The 24,786-nt window shown below is 41.4% G+C and overlaps 1 protein-coding gene across 1 annotated transcript; it reads left to right on the top strand.

The window, feature by feature from the left end:
• Positions 1-212: 212 nt before the first annotated feature.
• Positions 213-21,283, top strand: LOC127443926 (GTPase IMAP family member 7-like). The gene is made up of 4 exons (XM_051702996.1): positions 213-247; positions 19,609-19,730; positions 19,994-20,030; positions 20,189-21,283. The coding sequence occupies exons 1-4, from the start codon at positions 229-231 to the stop codon at positions 21,016-21,018; spliced, it is 1,008 nt and encodes a 335-aa protein (XP_051558956.1). The 5' UTR covers positions 213-228; the 3' UTR covers positions 21,019-21,283.
• The last annotated feature ends 3,503 nt before the right edge of the window (positions 21,284-24,786 follow it).

The following is a 24,786-nucleotide window of genomic DNA, read 5'->3' as shown; positions in this document are numbered from 1 at the left end:
CGTTCCCGGTGTTATTTATACTCGAGAAAATTGGTTGGGAGAGTTTCACATAAAACCAGGTTACTGGTTTCTTTTCTTTGTTTTTTTTTTTATTTATTTATTTTCTTTTTTTTTTTCTTTTTTTTTTTTTCTTTTTTCTTTATTTATTTTTTTTTCCACAGAGGATACGCTTAAACGAAACTGCCCTTCATAGGAAAGGAAAGCGACAAAGACATCTATACTGTCATTATGTGCCCCACAATGAAAGGTACGGTTTTTAAAATTAATTTGAAAAGATACTGGTTTAGGCTACTTTATGTTGCTTAAATCGAACCACAGATACATACCAAGGGCGTAGGTTTGGTTTGAAAGTTGGTAGGGACATATTGCAAGAAGGATAATATTCAAAATGTTGGTATTGAAAAAGTCAGTCTGGTAATTGGCAAAAGAATCAGAATCAGAAGAATCAGAAAATAGCAAAAAATAACTAACCACTGGGGCTGCACGATATGGACAGAAAATGCAATATGCGATAAACTTGTTGGATAATGCATGTGCAATAAACCTACGATTAATGTGTCAAAATCAAATTCAGTTTTTTAAAGTCGATCTACTTATGGAGTGACATTCTCTAAAAATGGATGGGAGAGCGGGGCACAGACTAACGCAGGGCTATTTGTAACACAAGTTTTAAACGTTTCCACACAAACTGGTAAGACGAAACTTCATTTGTTTTCTTTTTGCCAAATCGACACTGTGTAGAGAAAAAAAAAAAAAAAAATGCTTTTTTTGGAAAGATATCGCAAAAAATTCATTAGTAGCTAAAGTACAAATTAACAGTCAGTGCAGTCAGATATGTAATTTACATAATTCCCTTTTATGCGCGCGCAGAGTGTCTGTCAGTGTGTATGCGTGTGCGTGTGTGTTGTGTCGTCAGTCCATGCATTATTTCGGCCAATGCTGTGGCTTTGTTGTGTTTTCATCTATTCATGTAAATGTCAAGTGTCAAAATGATTGCTATATTGTAAGGCGGGGTGCCAGGGTGTTTGCATTCAAAGGTCAGAACTCCCCAGGGAGGCAAAGAGCAGCCGAGCCAATCAACCTCTCTGAGAAAATCAGCATAGAAACTTTCTCGCAAAGATACCATCTCACATCCAATTGAGCGAGAATTGTCTTATTGTTGTCTTTCCACATATTTTCTCTCACCTTCTTACTCCCCCCCCCCTCTAGAAACTCTAAATTCTGTGAATTTAGAGTTCTGACCAATTCTTGGGGTGTGCCTCCATCCTTCCTTCCTTCTAAATTACCTCCTGTATAATGTGTGGCCCCAGGACTTCCAAACCTATTCATCCCCAAATTCTTATTATCAAACCATTTGGTTTGGATGTGTGTATTTAAGGAAATTTAGCATATTGGACATTGGAATTTTCTGTAGCCTGAAATCCCTGTAGTGCACACTATATATTTAGCTGAAGTCAGGTATGCATCTGTCACTCTTAAGATTCATCTTTGAGCAATTTATGTTTTGTATTGATTATTTCTGAATTTCTGAATTATGTGATTGGCATGATAAATATTTACCTGACTATTAAGTTATTAAACTTGGTTTTATTCTGACTTATCCTGAAATTACGTTAAATCCTAGTTGCCGCAAATCTGTGATCAGTGTTAGTACATCTAATGGCTCAGCATTGACAGAGCATTGGGCATGACTTCTGGTACCTTAGCTTTCTGACTAACTATTCGACATTAACTACCTAGACTGTAGGGACTAAATATAATCATTATTTAGACCATTGGAATGTCTAAATAGTTTTAGTCATTACCTTTGATTACTGTCATATTATTCCAGTTAATAGTACATAGGAAACTATGTGACTTAAGCAGATGGTATAGTCACTCCTTCTTACTGAGAATAGTGTTTAATTAAATATATCAGCTCTAGGGGGACTAAACAAAACTACTATTCAGATAAAGTTTCAGACGTATTGATGCTCAATCATAGAGATTAATGAAAATGAAGCAATAAATGCATGTAATGTGAATGTACACAATGAAGGGGCTCTCACGTTTCCTAAGGTTTTGTTTCTTTGGCTGGAAACTGAACAAATGCAAACAGAACAGGATTAAAATGACAGGCATCAGTATCGAACTACTCATAGACCTGTTTAAATATTAATAGATCATCTGGTTCAGGGGCCTGGGTAGCTCAGCTAGTATTGACGCTGACTACCACCCCTGGAGTCGCGAGTTCAAGAGTGACTCCAGCCAGGGCTCCTAAACAACCAAATTGACCCGGTTGCTAGGGAGGGTAGAGTCACATGGGGTAACCTCCTCGTGGTCGCGATTAGTGGTTCTCGCTCTCAGTGAGGCGCGTGGTAAGTTGTGTGTGGATCGTGGAGAGTAGCATGAGCCTCCACGTACTGTGAGTCTCCGCGGTGTCATGCACGACGAGCCACGTGATAAGATGCGCGAGTTGGCAGTCTCAGAAGCAGAGGCAACTGAGACTTGTCCTCCGCCACCCAGATTGAGGTGATTAACCGTGACACTACGAAGACCTACTAAGTAGTGTGAATTGGGCATTCTAAATTGGGAGAAAAGGGGATTAAAAAAAATAAAAATAATAATAGATCATCTGGTTCAAGGTATTGTGTACTTGTAGCCTTACTGCCATTATGCATCATGCAATTTGTTACTGCCTTGTAAAAAGACTATAGGTGAGCCGATTTGAACCAGCCATTGGAGGAAGGAGGAAGAGAGGGAATATCTCATTTCATACTCTCACTCTAATCTTCTTTGTTAACCAAATTTTAATCATTTAGGCATATTTATTTAAGTTTTAAACTGCATGGGCACATTACTCACATATGTCTTCTTAAATAATCTGTTTAATAAGAACATATCGTCTTTCTATTATCCGTCTTACCGTATTATCGTCTTACCATTACAATTATGCTTAAGAATGAAGGCCAATATAATGTTATATTGTATTACGTGTCTTGTAAATTTAGACCTATCACGTCGCATGCACAGAATGCAGAGACTGCCTATTGATTTCAATGCGATTTTTTTCCAACACTTTTTTTGTCCTCTGAAATAGTTTACAATGGCTTTCCAATGATCAAAATATGTTAATACAATTTATTAAATGTCCCATTGTCTTTGATAAACCGTGAAAGATGCCAGAAAAAAAAGTTTAAGTTGCACTTAATGGAAATGGTAATCGAATGTTTTTATGAACTAGCCTGCTTAGATAACAATGCTTTTGGGAAACGTGCCTTAGAGTACAACATAAGTGCTACTAACATTCTACTTAGGGCTTCGGGAAACCCAGTCTTAGTCAATTACCCCTGGATAATGATCAAAAACTGACCGTTTTGTGAAATGATCACGTGTGCCCGGCCGGCATGTAGACTCAAGTAACAGGAATCGGTATGAAGGAGTGCAATTTAAAACTATAGAACTGACTAGAATATTATCCAACTCTAGATAAGAGCTTTTAGGACCAAAGTTAGGTCCCAAGTCGGGACTATAGCCGGCTGAAGTGGATTTAATCGTCTTGCTCCTCTAAGGAACTTTATGATTAAATCATGTTTGCCTATAGTGGTGCTGGCTTCAGGTGCGTGATATGCAGATATAGTCACCACATAAACTTTGAGCATTGACGGAGTAAGTCCTGTGTCTAATTGCTCTTGAAGAAAAATCTGAATTTCATGTATGGGGCAGTTTACTGTGTCTTTGCCATGTGAAAGACACCAATCAGTGAACATTCCATTTTAGCATGTAGAGGCATCTCATGGACAGTGCTCTGGCCTGTAAAAGGGTGTTCATGACTGAATGCGTCAGTTCTGGTGCGTTTAGCGTGCTCCGTTCAGGGGCCACACATGCAGGTTCCACAGCTTGGGCTGGGGATGTCAGATTGTGACTTGCGCCTGAGAGAGGAGATCCCTCCTCAGCGGTACTTCCCATAGCAAGCTGTATAACATCTCTATAATTTCCAGAAACCATGGCTGATTGGGCCATTTTGGCACAACCAACAGAATAGTTTCCTTGTCCTCTCAGACTTTGCATACGACAGTGAATTAGGCACACCGGAGGAAATGCATATTTGCATTTCGCCGGCCATTTGTGGGCCATTGAGTCTGTTCCCAGCGGGGCTTGGGACTTCGAGTACCAGTGGGAACAGTGGGCGTTCTCCACTGAGGCAAATAGATTGATTTCTGCTTTGCCGAATATTTTCCAAATCCTCAGGACAGTTTGAGGATGAAGTCTCCATTCGCCTGGTATCACCCCTTGCATGACAATAGGTCTGCACTGTAATTCAGATGGCCTGGGACATATGTCGCTCTCAGGGAAAGGAAATGATGCTCGCTCCCAGGAGGAGGTGACGTATCAGTTTTATCAATGGTGGTGAATGAATTCCGCCTTGGGGGTTTATATACGCCACAACTGTCATGTTGTCTGAGTGAACCAGAACATGACAGTTTCTGACTGAAAAGCCTTCAAGGCTAGGAATACAGCCGATAGCTCTAGGCGGTTGATGTGCCATGCACCTGTCCAGGTGCCGAAACCCTGCCGTCCTTTGCACACCGCCCCCCAACCTGTGTTGGAAGCATCTGTAGTCACCTCTTTCCGCCTGAAAATCTGCCCCAGCATGACACACGGCGTTTGAGCCAGCACTGAAGAGGTCTCATGTGTAAAAGACCTAATGGAATGATGGCAGATGCCACCGCCATAAACCCCAATGCTTTTTAAAACAGCTTCAGTTGAAGTGTTCTCCCCAGTTTGAACCGAGACAGACACTGTAGAATGGACTGGACGCGCTCGCTTGTGAGGTGTGCGTGCCTGCTCATGGAGTCGAGGCGGGCTCCCAAAAAGGAGATTTGTTAGCTGGGGGAGAGTGTGATCTTCGCCCAGTTGACATTGAGGCCCAAGCTGTTTAGATGCTGAAGCAGTAAGTCTCTGTGCTGGCATAGCAGAGCTTCTGATTGGGCCAGTAACAGCCAATCATCGAGGTAGTACAAAATGCGCATGCCGCTCAGTTTCAGAGGGGCAAGAACCGCATCGATGCACTTTGTGAATGTGGGAGGAGCCAGAGACAGCCAGAAGGGCAGGACCTTGAATTGATACGGCGAATCTCAAAAACATCCTGTGATGTTGTACAATTTGGACATGAAAGTACACATCTTTCAGATCTATCGACGCAAACCAATCGTGTGGGCAGACGTGCGATAATATCTGTTTCTGTGTAATCATTTTGAACGAGCGCTTTGCAAGTGCGTGATTCACATGTCTCAGATCTAGGATTGGCTGAAGCCTGGCGTCTTTCTTTGGGACAAGAAAATAATGGCTGTAAAACCCTTTTTGAGTTTGACAATTTGGGGCAACCTCTATAGTGCTTTTCACAAGGAGATTGTGTATTTCGGCTCGTAACACTGGCGCATCATCAGACAAAACCATGGAAGATAGAACGCCGTTGAAACGGGGTGGTCGACGTGCAAATTGAATCATACTGTATATCCATGTTCGGTCGTTTCAATCTGAAATACCCATAAGGGCCTGCCACGCATCCACGTAATGGGACAGAGGGCAATTTGGTTTGTTCATTGTATGATATAATGCGCTGCTCGCCGGTGGGAAGTGGTTGTGCACAATAGTGTTGGGTATGAGTCCACCTTAGTCAAGTCCGAGTCAAGTCCGAGTCTTTAAACAATCGAGTCTGAATCAAGTCCGAGTTTTTTAACAATCGAGTCCGAGTTGAGTCCGAGTCCAAAAGGGGCCGAGTCAAACTCAAGACCGAGTCCATAACAGGCCGAGTCTGAGTCGAGTCCGAGCCTGAATGAATCTGTTCATGAATTTGAATTAACAGATTCACACCTCTGTTGCATTTCATATATACATGTTTTGATTAGTATCCTGCTGAACAAACTTCAAAGCGGTTTCAGAATAAAAGCATATGCTTTAGGTGTACGAAGACAAAACTGTCCACAATTCTTATTGCGTTCTGTTGACATTTCAATTATTTGTTGCTTTTTCCCCTCCACTCAAACATAGACTGAAGTAAGTGAAAGCTGCATTATTAATTACAACCAAGGTTATGTTTTGAATTTTAATTTAGTTTTGATTTCTACTTAATTTTCAATTTGTCAGTTCAATTTAATTTAGTTTTATTTAAAATGATCCCTATCTAAAGAAATAATAGTCTATACTGAGATTTCTGTCTGTATCTTTTTTCTCTATCTGCCGACTGATTTGGGAAAATACATTATGTACAAATTAGTAAACACAGTAGTTATTAGCACACGCTGAGAAGTTACGTCTCACGATTTGACTGCAAATGCTAAATCCAAAAACACTGTAAAAGCCCACTGATAATATTAGTGCCATGTTGTCCCGGACATGGTTTTCTAGTTAATTTGTGGGAAACCGCACAATGCAGGGCAGTTCTGAGTGCTGCTCGTGTACCTAAATCTCTGTGTGTCTCGCAGCTGCCGCAGAAGATAAAAAAAAAAAATTCTAATAATTGATTTTTGCTTGAGCTGCAGCCGCATTGGTCTGCAATCAGTCTGAAATCTTTAAATACCAACCAAAGAATATTTCATTGAGCTCTTCTTTAACTGCAAAAACATGGAAAATAATAATTTTGAGGTATAAATTTAACAGAATTGTCCTTCAAATGTGTCAAAAATAAAGGCTAAAAAGATGTGCATAAGTTACCCAGTGGTTTACAATAAAAATAAAATAAAATAAACATTTAAATAAAAACGTCATAACCAACTAAGTTCAACTCGTAACATGAAGTTTAGCTTCATACACAAACGAATAATACATTTATTTTATAGTCTATAATTAAATTATAAACAAAATATTTCACTGCCCAAAATATCCTAATATTTTATTGTGCATAGTTGAATGTTTTGAATGGTGGACAAATGCTGCAAAAGAATGTATTTTAAGCAGCTCGTCAATGCTTTGAAAATAGTCAATCAATAATACATAGGTGCTGTTTATCTGTTTAGAGTTGCTGTCTGCTTTAGCAATAATGCTTTTTTCCCCGATTATTTAAAAAGTTACACAGTTAATTCATCAAGCTATTATGGACCATTTTAAGCTGACAACACTGAGTCTACACAAGAGACTACAGAAGCCTACATGTGTAGATACATTACACCTAAAAATACTTAATATCCAATATTAATACTATTTTTATGTATTTTTTATTTTGATATGCTGTTTTTAGTAAACTGTGAGAGACATGATGTGGGTGACTTGACTCATTGATGTTCTTGACCATGATGAAACCGCAATATGAGCACCGTCTTGGCTGCACAAACGCCACACACAATTTTACCACTTGTCAGGTCCTGTTTCGTGTGAAACTGCCTTGTTTAGTTTCTATTACATTGGATACATACCCATCTTTATGTTTTCATCGTGCCGGCCACCTCGGTAGTCTATGTTATGCAGTAGTCTCTGTAGTAACATTCAAGCGAATTGGTTGACTGATAAGCGTGCCTGTGCACGTGCATATGTATGTGTGCGTGTGTTTCCTTAAACACATTGAAACAACTCTGGCTATGCCTACGACTTCAGGGGCTAATACAGCTGCATGCAGACAGAGATGTGTTCATTAATTTCTGTTTATTTTTTTTTTTTTTTCATTGCATCACAAATGTCTTGGACTCGGCTGGAATCCAGAGTCCCAAAGGCTCAAGTTCGAGTCAAGTCCGAGTAATGCATCCGAGTCCATGACAAGTCCATTCAAATTGAACTTGTGCATTGGAGTCACGTGACGCCATGTGAGGATCGGACGTGTGAATGGTGAGCTCTGCGTACTTTGCTAGTTTTAATACTTTTTATGACAAACCGGTGAGATTTGATACACTCTGTTCCATAACAGTTCTAGGAGGACAATATGTCAAAGAATTCAAAATCCTCGGGCTCTGGAGACATTAAAGGACACTTACGTGCTCAAGCTGACGTCCCTGAGCAGCCCGCGGGCCTGGGAGTCAATTTGGTCAGAGAGGTGCTGAAAATGTCGGCAATGCTGATGAAGGTCGTTGCTGACTTGGAGGATCTTGCTGTGATACATCCATCGATCACTGCCATGGAGGCAAAGTAAACTGATGTGGTTACAAGAGTGGGGGATGTCAAGAAACGGATCGATTACCTGGAGTCATCGGTGAGAGAATTATCTGCTAATCCGCTAGCGACCAAGGTGTATTTGGAGCGTGTCTGGGAGAAGTTGGAGGACATGGAGAACCATAGCCGGTGGAATAACATCCGTAACGTTGGAATCCCTGAGGGAGCAGAGGGACAGGATATGGTGAAATTCTTGGATGGGCTCTTTCCGAATCTGCTCGACATAGCAGGCCATAAGCTGGAAATCGAGCAAGCTCACAGGGTTCCTGCTCGCCGATCCGCAGAGGGAGACAGGCCCCGATCAATTCTGGCCAAATTTCTGAGATCATCTGATAAAGATCGGATGGTGAGGCGAGGAGTAAAGGAAGGCTTTCTTGGAAGAACCACAGCATTTTCTTGTTCCCAGACTTTGCAAATTTGACAAAAGAGAAGCATGATCGATTAAAGGATTGCAAGAAACTTTTACACCAACGGAAGGTCGCTTTTGCACTGATATTCCTGGCCAAATTGAGAATAGATGCTGAGGATGGCCATAAAACATTCACATGCCCGCAGCAAGCGATGCCCTTCATAAAGTCAATGGAGTGAGCAGGTCATCTCATTGTACTCAAGTTGCAGCCAAGTGGACCGGCTCACTGAACATTCGTTTGACTGTTTGAAGAATCTGCCCATTCTTTTTGTGCTGATTCCGCCTAGCGGCTGCAGGTTATTTTGTAGAGTATCACAACTTCAGGACAGTTTTATGGATGAACCTACATGCTCTATGTGCTTGTTCCTCCTATTGGGTGGAGTGTGTATTGTTGATGTATTTTTTTGCAAAGTCAATGGAGTGAGTGGGTCATCTGGTTGTACTCACACTGCAGCTGAGTGGACCGGCTCACTGAACATTCGCTTGACTGTTTGAGGATTCTGCGTGCTCTTTTTGTGCTGGTTCCGCCTAGCGGCTGGAGTTTATTTTGTAGAGTGTCACACCTTCAGGACAGTTTTATGGATGAAGCTACACGCTCTTTGTGCTTATTCCATCTATTGGTTGGAGTTTGTTTTATACAGTGCATCCGGAAAGTATTCACAGTGCTTCACTTTTTCCACATTTTGTTACGTTACAGCCTTATTCCAAAATGGATTAAATTCATTATTTTCCTCAAAATTCTACAAACAATACCCCATAATGACAACATGAAAGAAGTTTGTTTGAAATCTTTGCAAATTTATTAAAAATAAAAAACGAAAAAAAAATCACGTGCATATGTATTCACAGCCTTTGCCATGACACTCAAAATTGAGCTCAGGTGCATCCTGTTTCCACTGATCATCCTTGAGATGTTTCTACAACTTGATTGGAGTCCACCTGTGGTAAATTCAGTTGATTGGACATGATTTGGAAAGGCACACACCTGTCTATATAAGGTTCCACAGTTAATAGTGCATGTCAGAGCACAAACCAAGCCATGAAGTCCAAGGAATTGTCTGTAGACCTCCGAGACAGGATTGTATCGAGACACAGATCTGGGGAAGGGTACAGAAAAATTTCTGCAGCATTGAAGGTCCCAATGAACACAGTGGCCTCCATCATCCGTAAATGGAAGAAGTTTGGAACCACCAGGACTCTTCCTAGAGCTGGCCGCCCGGCCAAACTGAGCAATCGAGGGAGAAGGGCCTTAGTCAGGGAGGTGACCAAGAACCTGATGGTCACTCTGACAGAGCTCCAGCATTTCTCTGTGGAGAGAGGAGAACCTTCCAGAAGAACAACCATCTCTGCAGCACTCCACCAATCAGGCCTGTATGGTAGGGTGGCCAGACGGAAGCCACTCCTCAGTAAAAGGCACATGACAGACCACCTGGAGTTTTCCAAAAGGCACCTGAAGGACTCTCAGACCATGAGAAACAAAGATTGAACTCTTTGGCCTGAATGGCAAGCGTCATATCTGGAGGAAATCAAGCACCGCTCATCACCTGGCCAATACTATCCCTACAGTGAAGCATGGTGGTGGCAGCATCATACTATGGGGATGTTTTTCAGTGGCAGGAACTGGGAGACTAGTCAGGAATGAGGGAAAGATGAATGCATCAATGTACAGAGACATCCTTGATGAAAACCTGCTCCAGAGCGCTCTGGACCTCAGACTGGGGCAAAGGTTCATCTTCCAACAGGACAACGACCCTAACCACACAGCCAAGATAACAAATGAGTGGCTACGGGACAACTCTGTGAATGTCCTTGAGTGGCCCAGCCAGAGCCCAGACTTGAACCCGATTGAACATCTCTGGAGAGATCTGAAAATGGCTGTGCACCGACTCTCCCCATCCAACCTGATGGAGCTTGAGAGGTCCTGCAAAGAAGAATGGGAGAAACTGCCCAAAAATAGGTGTGCCAAGCTTGTAGCATCATACTCAAAAAGACTAGAGGTTGTAAATGGTGCCAAAGGTGCTTCAACAAAGTATTGAGCAAAGGCTGTGAATACTTATGTACATGTGATATTTTTTCATTTTTTATTTTTAATAAATTTGCAAAGATTTCAAACAAACTTCTTTCATATTGTCATTATGGGGTGTTGTTTGTAGAATTTTGAGGAAAATTAATTTAATCCATTTTGGAATAAGGCTGTAACATAACAAAATGTGGAAAAAGTGAATACTTTCCGGATGCACTGTAGATTATCTTTTGCTGTGTAATTCTGTCTCACAAAATATTTATAGAAACACCGGACTTGAGCAATCCGATGGCAAATTTGTCACGGGGGTTCTTGTAAGCGTACATGGACTGTTTAAGTTTGGAGGGATGGACGCCAGTTGCTGGTGTCGTGCTTTTTTCTGTTTGTTTGGTTCTGGAGGATGTTAGGGTTTTGATTTTTTCACTAATGTTGGAATGTGGTCTTTATAATCTTGTTTTTGGTACACAATCTATTTTTTCTTATATGTCAAAATGTCAAATGTTAATATGAGTGGATTGTCTCTCTCCACATGGAATGTGAATGGGTTGGGGCACCCCATAAAAAGAAGGAAGGTTATTTCTCTTAAGCGTAAGAAATATGATATAGTGTTTCTTCAAGAAAGGCATCTCCGCAGGAAGCTGAAAAATTTGGAAAGATATAGCATGGGCATTTTTTATAGTGCTGGCTCGAGTAAGAGCAGGGGAGTCATTACACTGATAAGTAAACATCTACATTTCAAATGTCTCAAACAGAGTAAAGATAAATTAGGAAGAGTCATTATTGTTTTAGCTGAAATTCAGGGACAAAGTATTATTTTGGCTAATATTTATGCACCTAACATCGATGATCAGGGCTTTTTTATAGATCTTGAAGGGAAGTTGCAAGCCGCTGGCACCCCTCATGATATAATATTGGGAGGAGACTTTAATCTTTTGATGGGCTCAGTCCTTATCATAGTGAAGCAAAAGTGTGCAAGCCCTCTAGAGCAACACTGACGCTTCACAGGATGTGTAGCAATCTTGGTCTTACAGATATTTGGAGACTTTTGAACCCATCTATAAAAAAATTTCATCAGTCCATAAGACTTACTCTAGTATAGATTTTTTTCTAAGTCATTTCATCATTTCATCTGTTGTTGATTGCTCAATTGGAAACATTTTAGTGTCAGATCACGCCTTGGTGTGTTTAGAGGTGTTACCACATATGAAGAAAAGTAAATCATATAGTTGGTGCTTTAATGTATCCCTTTTGCAAAATCCTGAATTCCAACAAATGATAAAGGCTGAAATCAATGTAGACCAACTGTTCCTCAGCATCCTCTGTACGTGTGGCTTGGGAGGCACTTAAGGCAGTTCATAGGGGCCGAATAATACAGTATGCGTCATTCACCAAAAAATCCAAAGCACAAGAACTCGTGTAATTGGAAGGGAATATTAAAAGTGCCAAGGCAGACCTGAAGCACTGAATGTCATTTAATGGCCTCAGGGAACTGACCTGATTGAAATACAGATATAATACTATTTTGTTGCAGAAGGTGGAGTTTTGGCAATTCAGGGCAAGACAGTCATACTTTGAGTCGGGGGACAAAGCAGGGAAACCGCTAGCTAGATATATAAAACAGATAGAGTCTTTTTCTACCATTCCCTCAGTGAAATCTGCTGGTGGTGAAATATTTATCTCGGCCATTGATATTAATAATGCTTTTAAAGAATTATATCTTGATCTCTATAGTTCTACGTCTTCGTCTACTGATGAGGATATTAGAAACTTTGTGGAACCATTAGAACTTCCTAAATTGACGACTGAGCAACAAAATTCTCTTGATTCTAAGATAACCTTGGAGGAGCTTTGCGAGGTAATTAAGGCCTTGCCTACAGGTAAGCTCCAGGGCCAGATGGCTTTGCCGCTGAATTTTTTATATCTTATGCTACAGAACTGGCTCCACTTTTGCTATAAGTTTATACGGAATCATTAAAGAATGGAAAGCTTCCGCCAACCATGACACAAGCCCGGATCAATCTGATTCTTAAAATGGACAAAAATCCAAGCGAGTGAAAGAGTTACCATCCAATTTCCTTGATCCAGCTAGACGTTAAAATATTGTCTGAAATTTTGGCTAACAGATTAATTAAAGTTATGACATCTCTTTTACATATAGATCAGGTGAGGTTTATTCGGGGCTGTAGCTCTTCTGATAACATTAGGCGTTTCATCAGTATCATGTGGTCAGCTGTGAATGATCAGACTCCGGTCGCTGCCATCTCACTTGATGCCGAAAAGGCATTTGATATGGTAGAATGGGATTTTCTTTTTAAGATTTTGGAAATATATGGGTTCGGGAAAACTTTTATTGGATGGATTAAGTTACTTTATAGACACCCGGTAGCGGCTGTACAAACGAATGGATTAATTTCAGATTATTTTACTCTGGATAGGGGCACCCGGCAGGGTTGCCCTCTTTCCCCTTTATTGTTCTGTCTTGCCCTGGAACCGTTAGCAGCCACGATAAGAAAGGAGGATGATTTTCCAGGGGAGATGGCGGAAGGTGTGGCGCATAAGCTTTTGCCTGACGCAGATAATATTTTATTACTCGTCTCTGACCCTACAAGATCTATGTCTTGCCTCCACAGAATTATTAATTCCTTTTCTAAGTTTTCAGGATACAGAGTTAATTGGTCTAAATTCGAAGCTTTGGCTCTGACACCATTCTGCCCGGTAACGGCTTTTCAGCCAGGTGCCATCCAGTGGCCCACACAGGGCATTAAGTATTTGGGTATTTTATTCCCAGCAAATCCTTTAAGAAAAAGGTTTTCGAGCGATGTGGGCAGGTGAGCTTCATTACATTTATCTATGACTGGGAAGGTTATTAAAATGAATTGTATTCCAAATTTCAACTTCGTGCTACAATCTCTCCCCATAGATGTCCCCCTCTCTTATTTCAAGCAATTTGATAGTATAGAAAAGTCTTTCATTTGGAATGGTAAATGCCCAGATTACATTTCAGTAAATTGCATAAGCCAATTGACAAATGTGGGCTAGGCCTACCCAAGATTTTGTTTTATTATTATGCATTCGGTCTCAGACATTTGGCTCATGGTTGCTTCCACCTGAGAGAGCCCCTCCCTGGTTTTGTACTGAACAGGAATTTCTTACCCCTATTTCGCCATTGCAAAGCCTTTCTATCAAACTAACCGGAGAAGTTAAGTTACACCCCGTTGTCTTGCATTTGCAAGCGGTATGGGCAAAAGTGTCCAGAGTGTTTAATTCGGACATTTATTTAAATGTTGCTTCGAGCATATTGCTGAACCCAAAGTTATGTATTAATAAGTCCCCTTTCTGCTGGACAGAGTGGATTGTGAAGGAAGTTAATATGCTCAATGACCTATATGAGAGTGGACTGTTGAGATCCTTTGAAAATATGGTTCAACATTTTGGGATTCCCCAGTCTCAATTTTTAGTTATTTACAGCTGTGCCACCTGCTTTGTATTATTCACCCCCCTAAAGCAGCAGATACTCTGGGAGTGGTGATTACTGCTTTTGGAAAAGGTCATGAGGCATCAGTGTATTACTCCCTGCTAATTCAGAGTCTAGGATTCTAAAAAACATGAAGTCTACATCTAGAGATGCAAGGGTGCGCCTTATGCAATTTAAGGTTTTACATTGATTCTATTGGACCCCCTCTAGATTGTATAGGCTTGTTCTTAAAGACACACTCACCTGCTGGGGATGCCAATCAGAAGATGGGGACACAACCCATGTTTTTTTGTGGTGTGTTAAGATCCAAGAATTTTGATTGAGGGTTCAGAGTTTTATGTGTGACGTATTGGGCACTCAAATTTCATTTTGCCCCAGACTCTGTATTTTAGGCAATGGGGCGGTCATTAATATAGGGGATAAGTACATAAAAAATTGGGTCCTAGCCAGTGTTACGATTGGCAGACAGGTCATCTTTAGGGGATGGAAGTTGGCTGGAGTGCCCTCATTTCAAGAGTGGCACACAGAGATGGGCAGGGTAGCGGCATTTGAGGAGATGTCATGTAGAAGGCTAGGCAGCCTGGATTTCTTTAATAAAAAATGAGGCAGTTATTTGGCCTTTTTGGGGGCTCTCGGGGAGGGACAGTGGAGAGGTAATTGTAATTTTGAATGTATGTGTGTAACCTTTTTGTTTTTGGTGGTGTGCGTTTTGTGTGTGTGTGTTTCTGATAGTTTTCTGCTGATTTGTTGTCTATTTGTGTGTCATTGTCAATTTAGCGTTTGACCACTGGAGTGCTTTTTTGTGTCACAATTTGTTTTTGTGTGTGTGTTTGGGGGGGGGGGGGGTGGGTGGGTGGGTATGTGTTCAGGGGTAAGGGTTTTAGTTTCATATAATGTGATTCCACATTTTCTGTTATGTCTGTTTGGCTTGTTGTATGGAATCAATAAAAATTGGACTCATGACTCGGGTACCCCAACTCTAGTGCACACTATGTGGGCTTTGAAGAGGAAAAGAGCTCTTCATTGAGAATGTGTGAGCGTCTCGTGCATGTGCAATGAGCACTGTATTCTTTTTTGCATTTATTGCATTTTTTTATTGCATTCATATCAATGTGAGACACAGAAACAACATTTTGAACAATATTGTGAACAGCTTTTTCGACAGACAACAGTGGAGAGATGGGGAACAGTGTTGTGTGTCTCCAATGGAGCCTTCTTCAGAGCAGACCCAGAGGGAACAGTGAGCTCTGCATTCCGCTTAAAAGGGCTATGCCCGTCAGGAGCGCTTTCGCTGCATGGGGTTTTTTTTTCCACCAGTGCGGGGTGTTCGCTGAAACGGCTGCTTCCATTTGGGCCACCGCTTGGTGGCAGCACTGAGGCAGCGGGCATGGGGCTTTTGCCTGGGCGCTGACTCGAAACAGAGCGGGAGGTAACCGGCTGTGACACATTACTCCGTTTCGGCATGAAGTGTCTCATAGCCTGCCAGTGTTGCGATGTAATGCTCGGCAATCTTATTCAAAGAGCCGCTGAAGAGGCCGGCTGGAGACACTGGAGCATCCAACAGAGCGTCTTTTTCCATGTCATGCATTTCTGTGAGGGTCAGCCAGATGTGACAATCCAGACTACCAGGTTGCCCATTTACTTTCCAATGGCCTGTGCAGTAACATTCGTGGCACGCAGCGCTAAGTCCGTAGTGGTGTGGAGCTCTTTGAATGTCTCTAGATCATAGCCTTGCTCGTCCTTTTGCTTGAGGAGCTTGGCTTGAAAGACCTGGAGCACCGCCATCACGTGGAGTGCTGAACCAGCTTGGCCAGCTGCTGAGTATGCTCTTTCAGCCAGTACGGACGTCAGTCGACAGGACTTGGTAGGATGAAAGGGGCATGATTTCCACGCCCTGCTACTCGCTGGGAAGAGGTGCGCCACTACCACCACCTCCACAGGGGGTAGTTGGGCATAACAGTTTTCTTCCCCGTGATCCACATTAGAGAGGATGTAATCACTGCGCGGGCGAGCTGAATATGGCATGTGCCAGGATTTTGACAGTTCGCTATGAACTTCAGGGAAGAACGGGACAGATCTACAAGATGTGGTCACATGACGTCATCCAGACTGCAGGAACCATTCATCAAGGCGAGATTGTGTAGGTTCCTCTGGAGGAGACCACTCGATATTGAGCTCTTTGACCGCCCTTGAAAGGATGTGAAGAATCTCCTTGTCAGTGGCTCCTTGCCCTTGCTGGGTGAAGGGACGATAACATCATCCACTGACCACTCGCCTGATGCAGCGAGAGACATAACATCATTATCATCCCCGGCATCAGAACTGCTGAACGAGATGAGGCCGTGCGCTCCTGCGGAGCACGCACATAATGTATCGGCATAGACGTGTTACATGGAGATTGAGGGGCATGTGCCGGCACGAGGGCCACCTCAAATTCATCCTGCTCGACCTCGTGGCCCCGCCGTGCCTCCTCGTGTGATCCCTCGGGTGTCACAGAAGAGACGGGTGGGAGGGCACGGGAGGCTGAATCGTCCCTTAGAACGAGGGCGATTCGCAAGCGAAGCGTCTTGAGACTCATGCCTTTGAAATGGGGGTAGTCTGTCTCCATGAGAGAATCCAGACAGAGAATGCAGCACTCATGCTGATCTGACAGCGGGATGTGCCTCTCACACAAGGAACACTTATGGAACGACATCTTTAAAAAGACGTGAACAAGTAAGCGACTCTTTATATATATATAGCTGTCAAACAATTACAATATTTAATTGCGATTAATCGCATAATTATTTGTAGTTAACTGCGATTAATCTCAATATCTTTATAAACATGAGTGGACAAAATATGTATTTTTCAGTCATCCAGACAAAACCTACCCCACCAACAGAGTTGAACAACAGAAAATGAACACAAACTCAGTTTAAATTATGTACAAAATATGGTAGTTGTAAGTGTATTATGATTTATTTGCTTCTTTTTATGGAGTTTTGACAGACATAATCTTTCCAGGAGCACAGTGGAATTAAATAGCTCTGGTCATGTGAATATTTGCACCACTCATGGAAAAAAGTCTGCACTGCCATTTACAATTGACAACTCTGTGCAAAATATATCAAAAACTCCTTTTAGACCCCAGTCACAATTGTAACTAGTGGGATTAAATGACAGTGTAATAAGTGTTCCAGAAATGTCTCCAACTTTTGCATTGGCTAGTGCACTATCAAACAGAGACACTGTAAAAGAAACTTGGAGACAGCAGCAAGTATTCCGTTAGCCGGTAATCAGTACCGCTGCTCCCTATATGCATATTACGCAGTCTGCGTAGGGCACCAGCTTCCTAGGGGGCACCAGAAACTCCACCGGCTGCCCTTACTCGCATGTTATATGTTATTCATGGACCCGGTAGCAGTCATGGAACACAGACAATCGCCTCATGCTCACACTTTCATTTCACGCTCGCACCGCATCTCGCAACTTTTGTACCGTGCCTTGCAATGCAGGTGTTCAAATGGCAACTGTCTTGCTGCTGCAATCGTGTTACAAAGTTCTGAGCTCTATCTTTGCTTTGCAGGCATGTTCTACTGCTGTGCTACATTGATAAAATGCGTGGCGCAGGTATCAGCATAATGTCTCCCACCATTTGTTTTCCCGACAGTCAGTGCATGTGATATTAGCGGTGTTTGTGCGAATTGACTCGCTTCTCATTAACTACAGTTTATTCAAAGGGTCATATTATGCATTAACGGCGTTAAAAAAATGAGTGGCGTTAAGCGAATTTTGTGTTAACGTGTTATTAACACCTTAACTTTGACAGCACTAATATTTATATATATATATATATATATATATATATATATATATATATATATATATATTTGCTTATAAGGATACACAACTCCTGAAGCACTGCAGGAATTAGGATGCAGAAGCGGCCCATTCACCAGCGAAGCGTCAAACGGCGAGGCGGAGTGATGTTCGCCGGAGCACTGCAGGGGAGCGGAGAGTCTTCTCATTGCCGTGAAGATCCTGCCCGCTGACTCATGTGGTCGATGGCGAAGCAGTAGTGGGCTTCTAGACGAGAGATAAACTGCAGTCTTAAAGGAAGAAAATTCTGAGGAATGATGTTTGCGCACTTGCTTTTATAGCGGACAGCTTCACGCCTAAAAGGGTGGGGCTCAAACACCATAGCCAATATTAGAATATTGGCATTATTGTAGAGAGGTTTCAACTAGGTCGTGTGGAAGGACACTCCCCATATGCGTAGGCAAACGCAATGTCAAGTGTACTGAGTCGTAAGGGAACTCGTTTTTTTCTCAATGACTTAGAAAACATTTGTACACAAAAGTATACTTGTTTAAATCTATTAACCCTTTAAGCTCTGAGGGTGTTTTTAAAGATTTCTTATTTCAGTGGCATACCCAAAATGAAAGGCTTTTAACTTGACAAAAAAACAAGGAGGGTCAAGGGTTTGGTATCATTTTAAAGAAAACTTCAAAAAAATTTATGATATAGATTATGACAAATTCTGGGAATCTCATTGCTGAAAAATCAAAAACAACTTTGGATCGTTTTAAAGATAATTGCTTCCTCTAAGTAATGGTCTGTGATATTTGATGTTCCATTTATTTTTCGTGAAGTTATAAGCGAAAACACGGCATGTAAGCAACAGCTGTTTACATGTACAGAACATGTATGTCAAAGACATATAGCTATATTTAAATACATGCATTGTAAAGTACTGCTTCTGAGATTTAAAATGATACCTTTTTTTGTGTCGGTTAAAACTGTAGTTATTAATATGTTGATAATTATTTTTTTCTCTGCGGAACCATCCGAGCTTAAAAGGTTTTAATTTCAAGGATTGGACCTAAGATACAAATGGGAATCCACCTGTCTGATCTCCAGAAAATTATTTGTAAAAATGGTTATGCAGTAATCACAAAGGACTGTGATTGGTGCATCCTGAACAGCGCTAAGAAAAGTAATAGGTGCCATGTAACAAGGCAGTTTTTGCGCTGATTCAGAAGAGGTCGGGAAATAATTTACACATGAATAATGATACTGAGAAACTTTAATAGTCATTAAAATGGAAATAAAAACATAGTATAAAGTTAAAGTATTTTCTTTGTGGTAAAATTGCCCAAATGTTGGTCAGGACATTTCCAATTTTCTTAAAGTTGATAGGAACATGTCCCTACCATCCTTACCCATCCCTACGCCCATGCATGGCTAGCAATGAAATGTAGTGAATACCAATGAGACAGCTGATAAAAAACATTTCTATAGATTATACTGGGGTGATGCATTTGAACGTGTTATTCTAGTTTGATAAAACTTCTAATAAAATTTTACAGCATGTTAGAACTGTGCTCTTCACACTTTGGGGCCCTAGTGTTCACAAGGGTCCAGCCTTATATTCTACTATTTCCTGTCCCTTCTTCATTTTATCCATTTAATTAAAAAGATAATGCCCCAAAGTAAAGATAAAAAAGTAATGATAAAATACCATAGCCATCTTTTACTAACAGTTTCATATTGCATGATTACATAACTAAAACAACAGTTTTGACCTCACTTTCTCAGTAGTTAGGCAGGGAACCGAAAATTCTCCTGGACAACAATCAACAACCTCAAAGTCTTGGATCTCATCTTACTCCATGGTACTCTTGGTGCTTTCGATAATTGTTGCTTCAATAGGGATTCAGGTATGTTTTAGAAAATTCTTTGCTTGTGAATAACTAAAACCCCAATTTCCATATGTTTTTGGGGGTTGCAAAAATGTTTTGATGTTAAGGCTTTATATCATATCAATTGTACACCTGTAAAGTCTTAAACTGCTGTATTGCACAATAATACATGTATATGACAGCTTATTAAGTAAATATTTTGCCCTGTTTTATTATCTAAACTCATATTTTTTAACGTGGATAACTAGCCAAATGCATAATGTTATATACATCACCTCTAGATCTTCAAGAAACAAGAAGATGATTTGAGTGATATCGGTAAAGTATATATTTATTTTAAATTTTTACAGGCTCTAAATATTGCACTGATATAAAAAATATTAACAACATAACCTTAATCATGTTAATACATGACTGTTCTAAAAAAAATTTATAAAAGTACTATAACTCTTGTTAATGCACAATGCATTATCCAGGTGAAGAGCTTCGGATTCTTTTGGTTGGAAAAACAGGTGTGGGGAAAAGCGCAACAGGCAACACTATCCTGGGAAAAAGGGTTTTTCAATCAGAAATATCATCCTCCTCTGTGACTCCACAATGCGAAAAATTTCATGCAATAATAAATGGAAGAAAAGTATCTGTCATTGACTCTCCAGGTCTGTTTGACACCGGCCTAACTGCAGATGAGGTGGTGGACAGAATTAAACAATGTATTCCACTCTCTGCTCCTGGTCCACACGTGTTCTTAGTTGTGATTCAGCTGGGCAGATTCACAGCTGAAGAAGCTGAAACAGTTAAAATCATCCAAGCAATTTTTGGTAAAGAAGCCTCCACATACAGCATGGCACTGTTCACTCATGGAGATCGATTGAAGGGCAAAAACATTCACACATTTGTGCGTGACAGCCCAAAACTGGTCAGTTTCATCAAAACTTGCAGTGGACGATACCATGTGTTCAACAATGAAAAAGAGAATCCAGAACAGGTCGTTCAGTTGCTTGACCAGATTGATAAAATGGTCACTGGAAACGGTGGGCAACACTACACCAATGAGATGCTGGAGAGGGTGGAGAAAGCAATTGAGGAACAGAAACAACGTATCCTGAAAGAGACAGAGGAGAAAAGACAGAAGGAAATTGCAGCTCTGAGGGCTCAACTTGAAGATGAGGCCTTTGAAAAAGCAAAAAAAAAGTTAAACAATGAATATGAGCAGAAGGCAAGAATGGAAGCTGAGATTAACTTTCCATTCCTAGTGGTCCAAGTGATTAAGTATTTGATGATGGCATTACAAAATATATATTTTTGATCACCTTGCGATGTGACACATCTGAGCCCAGACCATGTGTGGCTACTGCAAGACAAATTGTATTAACTGCAGAAGGCAATTAAAATCTCATGACTTTTAAAGGGCTATAGGGTGCAAACTTTGTGAATGAGTGAAATCTGCAGGCCATAAGCATCATAATTGATTTTTCCACAATACTGTATTTCATGTGTATTATGATAGTTCCGGGTGAATGTATAAGAATGTGAAGAATGTATTGGAATATAAAAAAACTCTTTTTGGTTTAGGTGAAGTGCTCATTTTATGTGTTTAATATTTGTCTCCATGTGTCTCAACTAACTCCTTTTCAAAAGAAGGAAAAAGAGCATTGAGTAAGGGGTTAAAAGTGATAGCTCATTCAAATAATCACTTAATCTCATAATCTGCTTCAGATAGTAGCTTTAATGTTTAGTGTTTTGCAAGTATAGCAACTAAAACATACGGGGGAGAAAAAAAAAGTGAAAAAAATATGACTCATCTTTTAATTAAACCCAAATCTGTCTGAGCCAAAGCTTCGGATTTAGACCAATTGACTCTGTATCCTGAGAACTTAGAAAAGGAATTAATAATTCTGTGGAGGCAAGGCATAGATCTAGAAGGGTCAGAGAGACAAATAATAAAATATCATCTGCGTAAAGCAAAAGCTTATGCACCATACCTCCTGACACCACCCCTGGTGGACTCAAGATGGCGCCGAGTATGGCTGCTGCGTTGCGAACTCCGACACATCATGATAGTGCTTTGTTTGTTTTGTTTACAATTCTTATGTTTTTTGTCTTATGTTGTCTGCCTTATTGTCTACGACAGACAAACACTTTTGGACATTGGTTCAGCAATTGCACACCGTAAACCGGACTTCAAATTCCTCAATGCACTGTTTACAAGCACGACAGCGGAGCCCTATGTCTGGGCTGCCCGGCCGTGGAAATGCAGGAGGAAAAGGGGAAACAGAGCCGGCATTCTCATCAGAGTAAGATGCCGCGCAAATCAACCCCAGCTACCCAGTATTCTATTGGCAAATGTTCAGTCTCTGGATAACAAGCTCTGCGAGCTGAAAGCGCGGATCTCTTTCCAACGAGAGATGAGGGACTGCTGCATTATCTGCCTTACAGAAACTTGGATGTCTGCTGAGATTCCAGACTCAGCCATTGAACCCGCGGGGTTCTCCGTGCACCGAGTGGACAGAGCGAAAGACCTCTCAGGTAAAAGTAGAGGTGGTGGTGTATGTTTTATGATCAACAAATCCTGGTGTGATCAGAGGAATGTACATTCTATCAAGTCTTTCTGCTCTCCTGATCTGGAATTTATCATGCTTCTGTGTCGACCATTCTGGCTAACGAGGGAATTCACAGTGGTCATTATCACTGCTGTGTATATCCCCCCACAAGCCGACACAGACCGGGCACTCAAGGAACTGTATGGGATTATAAGCAATCAGGAAACCGCACACCCTGAGGCCGCGTTCATTGTGACCGGGGACTTTAACAAAGCCAGTTTCAAATCAGTCGCACCAAAATACCACCAACACATTAGTTTTAGCACACGAGGGGACTGGGTTTTGCACCATTGCTACTCTCCTTTCCTGGATGGCTACAAATCCCTCCCCCACCCACCATTTGGCAAATTGGACCACTCTTCCATTATGCTTCTGCCCACTTACAGGCAGAAACTGAAACAGGAAGCACCCACCCTCAGAACGATCCAGTGCTGGTCGGACCAATCAGACTCTACGCTACAAGACTGTTTTGATTACACGGACTGGGAGATGTTCCGGTCCGCCTCTGATGACGACATCAAGCTTTACGCTGATAACGTAACGTGTTTCATCAGAAAGTGCGTAGAGGACGTCGTTCTGACCAAAAAAATACGGATCTATCCGAACCAGAAGCCATGGATTAATAGGGATGTTCACGCAGCACTTAATGTGCGGACCTCCGCTTTTAATTCCGGGAACGCAGAGGAGCATAAAAAAGCCAGTTATGCCCTCCGAAAAACTATCAGAACAGCAAAACACCAGTACAGGAATAAGATTGAAGGAAAGTTTAACACCACCAATTCTAGAAGCATGTGGCAGGGAATTAATATCATCACGGACTTTAAAGGGAATAAAAACTCCGCCATGAACACCGCTGCCTCTCTCCCGGATGAGCTAAATACTTTTTATGCTCGTTTTAAGGGAAATAACACTGCCCTCGCAGAGAGAGCTCTCGCGGCCGAAGCTACAGAAGTTAGTTCACTCTCTGTCGCTGTAGCGGATGTAACCCGATCCTTCCGACGGGTGAATATCCGCAAAGCCGCGGGTCCAGACCGCATTCCGGGCCACGTTATCGGAGCGTGCGCGAACCAACGGGCTGGTGTTTTTACAGACATTTTCAATCTTTCCCTCTCTTTGTCTGTAGTCTCCACATGCTTCAAAACATCCACCATTGTGACTGTTCCAAAGCAATCCAAAATCACTTGCTTAAATGACTGGTGCCCTGTTGCTCTGACCCCCATCATCAGCAAATGCTTTGAGAGACTAATCAGAGATTACATCTGCTCTGTGCCGCCTCTCTCACTTGACCCATTGCAGTTTGCTTACTGCAACAACCGCTCCACTGATGATGCCATTGCATCTACAATACACACTGCTCTCTCCCACCTGGAAAAAAGAACACTTATGTGAGAATGCTGTTTGTAGACTACAGCTCAGCATTCAACACCATAGTGCCCTCCAAGCTTTTTCTATATGTCTATGAGATGTCATAACTTTACTTAATCAGTTAGCCAAAATCTTTTACAAACATTATACATCTAGCTGGATCAGGGAAATTGGACGGTAACTCTTACACTCCCTTGGAAGAATCAGACTGATCCGGGCTTGTGTCATGGTTGGCGGAATTTTCCATTCTTTAAAGATTCCATATAAACTTCTAACAAAAGTGGAGCCAGTTCTGTAGCATAAGATCGAAAAAATTCAGCGGCAAAACCATCTGGCCCCGGAGCCTTGCCTTTAGGCAAGGCCTTAATTACCTCGTCAAGCTCCTCCAAGGTTATCTCAGTATCAAGAGAATTTTTTTGCTCAGTTGTCAATTTAGGGAGTTCTAATGGTTCCACAAATTTTCTAAAATCTTCATCAGTAGACGAAAACGTGGAACTATAGAGATCAAGATAGAACTCTTTGAAAGCATTATTAATATCAATGACTATGGAGGTAAATATTTCACCACCAGCAGATTTCACTGAGGGAATGGTAGAAAAAGACTCTCTCTGCTTTATATATCTAGCCAAAAGCTTCCCTGCTTTGTCCCCCGACTCAAAGTATGACTGTCATGCCCTGAACAACGAAAACTCCACTTTCCGTGACAAAATAGTATTATATCTGTATTTTAAATGGGTCAATTCTCTGAGGCCATCGGATGACATTCGGCACTTTAGCTCTGCCTCGGCACTTTTAATATTCTCTTCCAACTCCACGAGTTCATGTGCTTTGGATTTTTTGGTGAATGAGACATACTGTTTGATCCGACTCCTAAGAACAGCCTTAAGTGCCTCCCAAGCCAGGCCGACAGAGGATACTGAGGACCAGTTGGTCTCCATATAAACATTGATTTCAGTCTTTAACATTTGTTGGAAATCAGTATTTTGCAAAAGGGATACATTAAAACGTCAGCTATATGATTTCTTTTTCTCCGTATGTGGCAACATCTCTAAACTCACCAGGGCGTGATCTGAGACTAAGATGTTTCCAATTGAGCAATCCACAACAGA

The sequence above is a fragment of the Myxocyprinus asiaticus genome, chromosome 7, assembly GCF_019703515.2.
Source record: "Myxocyprinus asiaticus isolate MX2 ecotype Aquarium Trade chromosome 7, UBuf_Myxa_2, whole genome shotgun sequence".
Taxonomy (NCBI): domain Eukaryota; kingdom Metazoa; phylum Chordata; class Actinopteri; order Cypriniformes; family Catostomidae; genus Myxocyprinus; species Myxocyprinus asiaticus.
This window is presented reverse-complemented; position numbering and strand designations above follow the sequence as displayed.

Excerpts from the sequence above, each read along its gene's own strand:
- LOC127443926 (XM_051702996.1), top strand. Across the intron at positions 19,731-19,993 it reads TTGCTTCAATAGGGATTCAG|ATCTTCAAGAAACAAGAAGA; the intron begins GTATGTTTTAGA and ends CATCACCTCTAG. Across the intron at positions 20,031-20,188 it reads AGATGATTTGAGTGATATCG|GTGAAGAGCTTCGGATTCTT; the intron begins GTAAAGTATATA and ends TGCATTATCCAG.